At 27.8% G+C, this 12,400-nt stretch overlaps 1 protein-coding gene across 1 annotated transcript; it reads left to right on the top strand.

Annotated features, from left to right (window-relative positions):
• Positions 1-210: 210 nt before the first annotated feature.
• Positions 211-8,220, top strand: wbl (endoplasmic reticulum protein 29-like protein wbl). The gene is made up of 2 exons (XM_075311269.1): positions 211-1,228; positions 6,956-8,220. The coding sequence occupies exon 1, from the start codon at positions 408-410 to the stop codon at positions 1,176-1,178; it is 771 nt and encodes a 256-aa protein (XP_075167384.1). The 5' UTR covers positions 211-407; the 3' UTR covers positions 1,179-1,228; positions 6,956-8,220.
• The last annotated feature ends 4,180 nt before the right edge of the window (positions 8,221-12,400 follow it).

Consider the following 12,400-nt stretch of genomic DNA (forward strand, 5'->3'; position numbering starts at 1 on the left):
AACAAAATAGTTGGCCTGCCAACTCAGAGAAATGTTTATTAAAATGCTGACTTGGTTTGTAAAAATCAAATGTACGTACTATGCAAAGAATGGAGACCAAGTGCACTTGTGGCTGTGGCTGTGTTTGTGAGTGTTAGTGTGTCGGGGCTTTAATAATTGCGGCATTAAAAAATGAACAGCACCACAGAGATACCATCAAGAGAACACTCGAAAATACACCAACAAATACACGAATCTAGAATAATTTGTACAAGTTCTCGTTTAGAATTGCCCAGCCAGCCATAACTCCAAGCACTCTGCATAGCATGAAAGTGGTGTGGTGGTATCAGTCAGTTTCCCTTACAACGGTTACGGGTTGAGAAGTCAGAAATCGCATAAATCCAGTGAACAAAATAGAAAAAGCCAATATGAAAAGAAATTTAGTGGGGAATTTATTGCTAATAATTTTTGGATGTTTAGCCCTGTCCTATATGGCCCAGGCAGCTATTTGCCCTGGATGTGTGGAATTGGACGATCTTATATTTAACAAGACAATCGCTCGGTTTCCCTATGCCTTGGTGAAATTCGATATAGCCTTCCCCTATGGAGAGAAACATGAAGCGTACTCGGCCTTCTCCCAGGCTGCCCATGCGGTTACCGATGACCTGCTAATTGCTGCAGTGGGTATAAAGGATTATGGTGATAATGAGAATAAAGAGCTGGGCGAAAGTTATAATATTGATGACAAGAATTTCCCTGGGATTTTACTCTTCCGTCATGGAGTTGAGGATTATATCAGATTCCCAAGTCATTTGGATATTACAGTGGATAATTTAAAGTCGTTTGTGACCACAAATACCAATTTGTTTATAGGAAAAGAAGGTTGTCTCAAGGATTACAATGATTTGGCGAAAAATTTTGTGAATCTCGATGAGAAGGAACAACAGCAGCGCTTGTCAAAAGCAGATGAAATGAAAAAATCTTTGAAAAAAGATTCGGATAAAACCAGTGCCCAATTCTATAAGATGTTTATGCAGAAGTTGATGGAGAAAGGTTATGGTTATGTGGAGGAGGAAACCAAACGTTTACTACGATTGAAAGCTGGCAAAGTATCGGCAGCTAAAAAACATGAATTAGCAATTAAATTGAATATCTTGGAATCGTTTCGTGTTAATATTCTAACCAAAGAAGAACTGTAAAATTCAATAGAGGTTTCCTGAAAAGTCAATGAAGAGTGTGGAAGAGGCAGGTAATATATTTGGTAACATACTGTTTGAACAAATGATTTTTTTTTAAATATTTGTGTTAAATTATAATTTGTTATTAATTATTTCATATAAATTTAAATAGTCCTTACGTCCGTCCGCCTATATCAAAAAAAAAAAAGCTAACTTTCCACATTAATGTGACATGATCTTCCAGGGAGATTACGTTGGCTAAAGAAAGTATGAATGTATCGTTATAAGCATATGCTTCAATTTGGCTATGTTAGAATGTTGTATCGTAAAATCGTAAAATTATTTATCAGAGGCGAACTAAACAGAAATTCAATAAAGTCAAATTCTATGAACTAAAAAATTAAATTATTTTTAATAATAAAAAAAAAAATCTATTTAAAATCTGATCCGCTGGTAAGCTTAAGAATATTAATGAAATGCGTCATTAAAATTGGGCAAATGAAAGAAATTTGTAATGATAATGATTTTTTTCGTTATTATAATAAATTTTTTGTTAAACAAGAAACTATTTCGTGCAACTTGAAATGAAATTTTCTCTTTGTAAAAATATATACCAAATATTTTTCAATAAAGCCGCCCCCTAATACACCCGGTGAAGGAATACAATTTTCAAAAGCATAACATTACCTTTTTAGCGGAAACCATGTAATTTTGTCAGAAATTATAATAAATTCGTATAACAAAAAATTTCCAACTAAAAAAATTATTAATACAATAATTTTAAATTTTAATCTTAAAACTTAAAAAAACAAAGAATGTAAAGAAAATTATTGAAGAATAGGTTTTTAGTTAGAATATTAACTAGTCCAATTATCATTTTAATTTAAAAAAAGTATATATCCCTTTACAAAAATTATTTGAAAATTTTATCTCATCAAACAATATTTTTTTGTTTATTTACGGCCATTTTCATGTGGCTTCGTTAGGCTTTAACTGCCAGTTATCAGAAAGTAAATTGCAAATATCTTCTCTTCAGTTAACTTTAACTGAAAAATTTCCAGCAGTTAAGCTCTTAGCTGGCATATGGAATATATAGACAAGATGACAGATATGTCTCTAGTTCGGTTTAAAAGTTCGTTAGCTAACGTTGCACTAACGGAGCTTCATGAAAATGGGGGTTAATGAAACAATTATTGTTCAAATATTGCTTTTAACTAAACTAAACTGTAATGTCAAATTAAAAAAAAACAAATATAAAATAAAATATAATATCCAATATCGATGTCTACATTCCAAAGTACGCTAAATCTAAAAAGTGATTTTTACAGGAAACAAGTTCAAAGTTTTGTTTTTTGAAATTTCTCAAAACCCGTATAAGATAGAAATTCCTTTATTTTCGGTCTTAAAATCGTATTTTTTTATAATTTTTTTTTTTTAAGTATGTACGAACTCAAAATAGTGATAATAGAACATGGCTAAAAATGACTTAGACCACTTTAGACCGAACAAAGCTTGTTGCCCTTTTTGGATTGAAAATTTTTTAAAACTTTAGTCACAGGCTATGTACAATATTAACCATAACTTTTGATAGAAATGTCCAATAAATTCGAACTTTCGACACGATGCACTTCACATCAATCCGAATAAAAAACAGCAAACTCCATCAAAACATGCTAAGCCGACTTAGCGTACTCTGGAATGAGGGCATCGATATGTTCTTAGACAGACAAAATATTTTTTGTCTTCAATCACGAAATTAATTAATTTTTAATTAATCACAAAAATGATAGTAGCAATCACCAAAGTCAATTAAAAAATAATTCCAATTAAAAAATTTATTAACCCTGTAATGCCCAATCCCACCTTTAGGCGGGCTTCAATAAATAAGGAAGCTTTTAGTAAAACACACCTTAAAACAACAAAAATGAATAAAATAAAAAGAAAACTTAGTAGAACTTAGTAGAACCTATTTCTTGCTTTGGTGTCCTTAACATTGAATATTTAATCAGCTGACAAAAAAATTGGGGCATTAGAGGGTTAATACAATTAGTTTTTGTGATTGATTGTTATTTCACTTAAAAACTTGGAAGAACAATTAAATTTTAAATTGATTTTTTTAAAATTAAATTACAATTTTAATTGTAAAAATTTTGGTGATATTTTTCCTGTGTAATTGCGTAGGTTTTTTATTAAAAAATTATTTGATTCTATACTTTAATTATATTAAAAAATGTATGTATTTTGTTGATTCTAAACTGAAATATGCAAATAAAAAATTATTAAAATTTTGCGATAGAAATCACATAATGTTCTAAGTGAATCACATAATTAAAATTTTCGACAAAATCATTTATGTTTTTAATCAAAACAATTTTTAACGTCCAATTAAATCTATGTTTGATATTACCATCTTTGTGATTGAATTTCAATCAAAATCAAATTTATTGATCTATTTTAGCCGCACAAAAAAATATTACCAAAATTTTCCAATTAAACAAATTTCAATTAAATTTTAATTTATATAAATTTCAATAAAAAATGTAAATTAAATCTGTGATTGATATTACCATCTTTGTGATTGAATGTCAATCAAAATCCAATTTATTGATCTATTTTAGCCGCACAAAAAAAAAATATTACAAAAAATTTTCCAATTAAACTTTTAATGGAATTTTAAACAAATTTCCATTAAAATTTTAATTGAATTTTATATAAGTTTCAATAAAAAATGTAAATGATTCAATTTTTTTAATAAAACAAATATCAATTACAAAAGTTAAGAGTACACTTAGAGAAGGAACATGATCACCTCAAACATATTTAGAGCACAATATAATTTTTAGACGAAGAACATGGAACATTTTTGTTGCAAAAATGTATCTGATTGCCGCAATCATATACATAATTTCCTAGAAAATAACAGGGTTGTGACAAAAATGTTACATGTTCTCCGTCCAAAAATAACATTTTGCTCTTGATCATATTCCTTCTCTGTGTGTATCAATGAATTTTTTAAATTTTATTGATACATTTTTTTAATTTACTTTGTTTATTGATACTAACATTTTTGTGATTGAAGAAATTTCAATTAAAAATTTTTAATTACATGTTTGAAGAGTAATTAATATGTCCGGAAAATATCAATTATATTTTTCAGCAAGTGAATTTTCGACGTCCAATTAAATCTATCTTAATCTTCTTGCCCAATAAGCTCGAAAAAATGTTGTAATAATATGTAGTTTAAATGTATTAACATATTTGTGATTGAAACAATTTCAAATAAACAAACAATTACATAAATTTTCATCCGCAAAAAAAAATATAAAAAAAAATCTAATTAAAAATTCAATTGATTCAATTAATTTTTTTGTTAAAGGTGGATACTAAGTTCCAGTTTACCTGCTAAAATCGAAAAAGAAATCTTTAAAAGCAGAATAACAGACAAAAAAAATAATTTTTGGATTCAATCGCGAAATTAATTGATCCAAATAATTTTTATTTCAAATGTCTTCAATCACAGAAATGATAGTATCAATCACCGAAGTCAATTAAAAAATTAATTGATCCAATTAAAAAATTAATTGATGCTCTTAGTTTTTGTGATTGATTTAATTAATTAAATTTTCAATTGAATATTTTTGAAAATTCAATATTGCTGAAATTTTTTTCTGTGAAATTTATAACTTTTTTGGCAAATTTTATTATAACTTAAAATAAAAATCAATCAAAAAATTTCATTGTATTAATTATTTTTTTTAATGGACGTTGATGTTTGATAATATCGTTTTTGTGATTGAAGAAATTTCAATTAAAAATTCATATTTTCGCAATTGAAGAGAAAAAATATGTTTTTTCTGTACACACAAAAAAAATTTTTTCTGATTCAATCACGAAATTAATAGATCCAATTAATTTTTTAATTGAAATGTCTTCAATCACAGAAATGATAATATCAATTAAAAAATTAAAAAGTTAATTGATCCAATTAAAAAATTAATTGATACTATTAATTTGTGTGTTTGATTTTTATTTCAATTAAAAAATTTGTTGAATCAATTAAATTTTTAATTGAATATTTTTTAAAACTCAATTAAGATTTTAATTGGAAATTTTTTTCTGTGTACGATTTACCTGCAAATTTGGAATATAGATTTTTTACATCTACACGGAGGATTTTTTTAACTATTACATTTGAAGTATATCCAACATATCTCCCCATTCAATTTCTTAAGGACTTAGCAAGATTTGGTCGAAAATCAGCATCCTCGGTAACGACCCGAAAATGGAAGGAAGACCGAAATTTAAGACACTATAAATTTCGGTCTTCCTTTAAATTGTAGACGATTTTCTCCAGCAGGACCTAAGTCTTCAATCAAAGGTTTATTGTATCCAAAGTTAAATTAAAAAAAATAACATATATTACAATTTTAATCCTTCAAACAATTTCTTTTTAATATTTAGAACTAAATTGGACTCTGTTCCAACAAAAAAGTTACCAAATTTAATAACCTTATTCAAAAATAATATATTTTTCTTTTCTCTTCTGTATAATTTTCTATCAATAATTATACGGAAGAGTCAACCATATAAAACAAGTATGCAATTTTTTCTTTTTTAAATTCAAACAATAAAACAAACAATTTTTTACCTTATACACTGAAAAAAATATTGTCGTGAGACCAAAGATTTCATGTCCTTAAAATACGAATGCAAATTTTGCTTACCGTAGAAGTCGCATTTCTCTAATATAAAGCTTTTCCCCCAAGTCGATGAAGTAATGTTTTCCTTATAATCAAGTGATTGGACTTAAAAATGGGTGTCATAACATGAAAGAAAATTTTTTGGGCTAAGGTCAACTTGACTTTAATAATTCAGAAAAATTCTTTAAATTTAATGAAATTGTCTTTAAATTTGTTGTCTTTTTGTATTTTGACTACAAAGCAAACAATTGTTCAAAAATGGAACATGTTTTTAAACACTTTATTTTAAAGACTTTTTTACTTGAAACATATCATCATAATTTCTACTGGAAGTCGTGTCTGAATTTGGAAAATAAAGTTGTCGTTAACTTATTTTTAAAGGATTTTGGTAGCATATGAAGAAAAAAAGCAAAAAATTAAAATTTGCTTCCTAGAGTCAAGTACACAAATCCCAAATTTAAAAGAGAATTGCGCCTTAAAAGTATCTTTACTTGAATTCTCCGCTTCTTTGGCTCGGAATCAATATCAAAATTGTTAAAGTAAAGACAAAATCCTTGGAACCTGGCATGCTTTTTTTTTCAGTGTACAATTATTTTTCTTTTTACAAGAAAACTGGTGATCCATATTTATTTTAAAATCAAAATAAAATTTTAGTTTTCCAAAAATTTCATTTTAACATTAATAACTAACTAACTCTGTTCAAACAAAAATATGTACCAAGTTTTATAACCTTATACATTTTTTTCTTTTCACAAGGAACCTGTAGAAAAAAATAATTTTTTTGCTCTTAATTTTTAAGCTAAAACAACATAAACGATTTTTCTAATTTCCCTTTTAGAATAAAAAAATGTTTCTTCAGGATATAATATCCATTTGTATTATGTCCATCTATGCTCAGGTTAGCAATAATTAAAGTAATTTAGCTTCATGTACTGAATTAGATTTATGTGTTTTCTAGTATTTATCAGGCGGGTCAAAAGCAATACTAATTTCTATTTATAGGAAATAGTTTTTTTGTAAGAATTTATATTTAAACTCTAATATCCAAAAATACTTGTACTTCCGAGGTTACTGTTATTGTACTTGCCTTTATTTTAGGTTTTCCAACACCATTTAGCGTCATAACATTTTGTCAACATTTTGTTTCAATTAGAATTGGGTTGAGTTACTATGCCAACCTTAATAACACGGAATTTCCAACTTATGATATTCTTTTTATCACTTAGTTGGGCAGTTACAAGTTTTTTTTCTGCCTATTCTATTGGATTATACACGCAAAGAAAAAAAAACGTTTGGAAAACGTGTACCGAAAACGTTTTTCTTTTGTTAGAGTTTTTTGAATTGCTTCGAAAATTTTAAACTTTTATCACCAAAAAAATTCGTTTGTTACAAAATTTTTATTTTCAATAAAAAAAGTTATTTTTGAAATAACAACACAGTCCATTTCGTTTATATCAAACACTGTTCTTTTCTGACTTTAGGTCTTTAATAAGACACATTTTACAGTTCAAAATTTAATATAGTACAATGTAATGTTGAACATTTTTTCGGAATCTTCCGAATATATCTGGAATATATGTAAAAAAAAAACAAAAGCAAAAAAAAAACTTTGGCCGAAGCAGGGATCGAACCCACGACCCTTGGCATGAGAGTCGGACGTAGCTACCACTGCTCCACGGTGCCAAACTAAATGTTTGTTTCTGTTGAATAAACTTTGTTTATTCGGTTCGTGGGCGCCGCAAGCTATGCTATATAAATATAACTTATATGGATATTTATCTATTGATGACCATAACAGGTACATAGCTCAGTGGTTAGTGTGTTGGCTTACAATGTGCATGGTCCGCGGTTCGATTCTCCGTCCAGGCGAAAGGTAAAAAAATTTTTAAATTATAAAATCGTATAATTTCTTCTACATTGTTGGTATTACAGGAAAAGGTGTTAAGAACTAAAAATCCTCGTGGATGTGAGAAAGATGTGAGGGACAATGCAATTAGCAAGAAAATAATGTTTTTTTTTGAGCTAGTCTTTATGAAATTGTTTTTACATCCTGGAAAAGAATAAACGTTTATCACAAAAAGTATATACTTTTCTTCCAAATACACTTCCTTACAGCGAAAAGCAAATGAGAAACGAATTTTGTTTGTCTAAAATTTCGTTTGGGAGGAAAGAATTATTTTTTTGCGTGTAGTATATTGTAGTATATCGTTTATATGATTTATGTATATCTGTTTTTTTTCTATGTGTAATTGATTTTGTTTGCTTTATTAATTATTAACTCCCTAGAAAAATTATCTATAGATATTTTTAGTTGTAAATAAATAGTTAAAAATAAATGTTTTATTTTTGTAACTGGATTTGTATATGTGTGTGTTTTATTTCACCCAAAAAGGAAAACTAAATTTCAAAGTAGGCTGACCCAAAGAATATTTGGAAATTAAAATGGGAATACAAGCAGGTGAGAAGTTATAGTTAATGCCAACTTTAAATCACTATGAAGCTGTGGGATACAAAAAAACTTTTGCCTTAACATTATGTGACATTATTCAACAACACTAGGTAACAAATAACAAAATTTGTTGTAAGATATTGTTAAGTAAGGGCTTATTTTCTTTGTAAAAATTTCAACTATATGTAAAAAAACCAAAATTGCTCTTAGCATCGTGTTTTATATTTTATATGAATTTTTATATGGTTTTTTCTGCCACATTTTTACTAAAAAAACGCCGTTTTTAACTTTTTTAAGCCGCCAACATCCAAACTTCTTACCCGATTTGAAAATTTTCTGAGAATAAGTTGTAGACGGCTCAATTTTCTTTAATTTGAGTAGTATTAGGATCAAAAAGGTCAAAGAAAACGAAAGATATGCTCAAAATTGTAGGTGTACCTCCAAAAATTAAAAAAAAAAATTAAAAAAATTGTATCTCGAAAACCAATCGACAGAAAATTTTTTAAACTCATTTTCGTGTTTCGTAGGTCAAAATCAATAAGAAAAAAATATGCAAAACGACTGTTGGCTAGTGCAATAGAACAATTAACAAGTATATACGGCCGTAAGTTCGGCCAGGCCGAAGCTCATGTACCCTCCACCATGGATTGCGTAGAAACTTCTACTGAAGACTGTCATCCACAATCGAATTACTTGGGTTGCGGTAACACTTGCCGATGGCAAGGTATCTTAAAACTTCCTAACGCCGTAATATATACCACATAGTCCATACGTGGTATATATTAAACTAAAAAAGGCCGATTAAATACGTATATAATTAAGTTTAAAGTTTCTATAGAAATAAAATTTTGACAAAATAAAATTTTGACAACATTTTCTATAGAAGTAAAATTTTGACAAAATTTTCTATAGAAATAAAATTTTGACAAGATTTTCTATAGAAATAAAATTTTGACAAAATTTTTTATAGAAATAAAATTTTGACAAAATTTTCTATAGAAATAAAATTTTGACAAAATTTTCTATTGAAATAACATTTTGACAATATTTTCTATAAAAATAATATTTTGATGGATTATTTTTGGGTCGAGTGGCAACCATGATTATGAACCGATATGGACCAATTTTTGTGTGATTGGGGATCGGCTATATAACTATAGACCGATATAGACCAATTTTGGCATGGTTATTAGCGGCCTTATACTAACACCACTTTACAAATTTCAACCGGATCGGATGAATTTTGCTCCTCCATGTGGCTCCGGAGGACAAATCTGCACACAAAAAATTATCACCAACATTTTTTCAATTAAACACTTAATTGAATTTGGAAACAGATTCAATTAATATGTTAATTGATTCAATTAATTATTTAATCAAATCCGAATAAAACCCAATTAAAAAAATGATTGATATTTGTAACGTTTCCAATTAAAATATTAATTGATTCAATCAATTTGTTAATCAATTCGGAAATAATTTTCAATTACAAACGTGATTGACATTTTTTCCGTTTCCAATTACACATGTGATTGAATCAATCACCTTTGTGATTGAAATTGAATAATTTTGAGCAATGGAAAGAGCGAAAAGAGAACAAGAGAATGGGTATTTATTCAACAATGTATGATGGAGAGATCAGTCTGTAGAAGTAACTTGTAACGAACGGTTGGGTTTTTCTTTTTCGCGTAAATTGAAAAACATGATTGGCGACATTCTGTCTGCTGCATTGAAAATGTGTACATGAATATTTTGAACGCAACAACAATCATAGCAAAGGGTTGAAATAAATAAAGTGTGCAACAACAAACGGCCACGTGGTAAAGGTTTGAAAAAAATATATGACAGAACGCATTTGAAATTACCTGTGTTTGTGTTTTGTGGTATTGTAAAAATGGAAAACAATCTACGTCTATTGAAGGTAAGAAATTGTGAAATGTGAATACCGTTTTCCATTGAAGCCTGTTTACATTAAACGGGCTAAAATAATATATTTTTTATTCATTTCTTTTAGTAACCAATTTTATTTCGTGAAATTGACCAATCAACTCCATCATTTTATCAAATATGTAAGAATATATTTGCAACAAAAAAGTGGGTACCGTATTGATCTTTTAAAATTATATTTTTTTTCACTACTAGTTTTCTTAAAACCAAGAGCGGTATGGGTTTGTTGGAAGATTCACCTTGAAGTTGCGAAGTGGCGTTGGCATTAAATTGTATTTTTGTTTTACCTGCCTTTTTCAGTTTGAACCCAAGTAGAGAGCAGTATATCTGATATATAAACTAATGAGCTGAATTATGTAATGGTAAAAAAGTTCTTTCTTTTGGATTTAAAAATATGAAAAATATCCGAAAATAATAAAAATTTGTATTTCCCATTTATATATTTTTTCTATTTTTAGAATTTGCAAAGTATCATCAATATAATACCAAATATTACATTGCTTTCCCATTATTTTTGTCTATGATTGGTTCAAATTTTAATAGACGATTTCAATGTGCGGAAATTTTGGAAAGGAATTGCTACTAAAATTAAATTACCGAGCTCCTTAATACACCTTTTTATGCTAAAAGACTACAACTGCAAAAGAAGATTATAAATCTGCAACCTGGAACTAAGAATTGAACTTGATATTCTATGCAGGTAATGTTTAACAAAATTAGCTTTTAATTGAACAAAATTAAATTCGAATTATTCTGTTTACTTTCAGAAAAACTAATTTAGCTTACAGGCTGCTGATTTATTGGAAATCTAGGCGCATCTACATATTAGAAGGAACATGCTAACATGGTTATTATTATAAGGAAGATAATGATTTATATAATTTATTTTTTAACCCTATAGTTGTTATTGATAGTAGTTGTATTTGTAAGTTATGTTAGAACAAAACACAAATGACAAGAACCAAATTTATTTGTCTATTGCATAATTCAAAAAATAATAAAAATATTAAATATGTTTTATAAGAAACACATATTTTCTTTTATTTCAAAAGAAAAAAAAAAACTATATACGATTTTGGGGTCGCAATATATAAATTTTTTGATCGAAATTTATAGTCAATTTCAATTAATTATTTAATTGAATGAATCAAATAGTTTATTGATTTTTGTCGCGAAATTAATTAAAATTTTAATTGATTCAATTAAAACTGTGATTGAATTTTATGTTAAAAATCAATCACGTTTTTAATTGATTCAATCACACAATTAATTGATTCCGTGACAAAAGTCAATTAAATTTTTAATTAAAAATCGTGTTGGTTTTCAATCAAAATGGGTGATTGATACTATCATTTTCGTGATTGAAGACATTTTAATTAAAAAAATGATTGAATCCGCGATTTTCGTGATTGAAATCAAAAAAATTTTTTTTGTGTGTGGGGATCGGCTTATATGGGGGCTATAAATAATTATGGACCGATATGGACCAATTCTTGCATGGTTGTTAGAGACCATATACTAACACCACGTACCAAATTTCAACCGGATCAGATGAAACTTGCTTCTCTTAGAGCAATCGCAAGCCAAATTTGGGGGTCCGTTTATATGGGGGCTACACGTAAAAGTGGTCCGATAGGGACCAATTTTAGCATGGTTGTTAGAGACCATATACTAACACCATGTACAAAATTTCAGCCGGATCGGATGAAATTTGCTTCTCTTAGGGGGTCCGCAAACCAAATTTGGGGATCCGTTTATATGGGGCTATACGTAAAAGTGGACCGATATGGACCAATTTTTGCATGGTTGTTAGAGACCATATACTAAACACCATGTACCAAATCGACCGGATCAGATGAAATTTGCTTCTCTTAGAGCAATCGCAAGCCAAATTTGTGGGTCCGTTTATATGGGGGCTATACGTAAAAGTGGACCGATATGGACCAATTTTTGCATGGTTGTTAGAGACCATATACTAACATATATATATATATATATATAATATATATATATATATATATATATATATATAATATATATATATATATAAATATTATATATATATATATATATATATATATTAATATTTTATATATATATATATATATATATATATATATATATATATATATATATATATATATATA

This window comes from Haematobia irritans, chromosome 5 (genome assembly GCF_050003625.1).
Source record: "Haematobia irritans isolate KBUSLIRL chromosome 5, ASM5000362v1, whole genome shotgun sequence".
In the NCBI taxonomy this organism is placed as follows: domain Eukaryota; kingdom Metazoa; phylum Arthropoda; class Insecta; order Diptera; family Muscidae; genus Haematobia; species Haematobia irritans.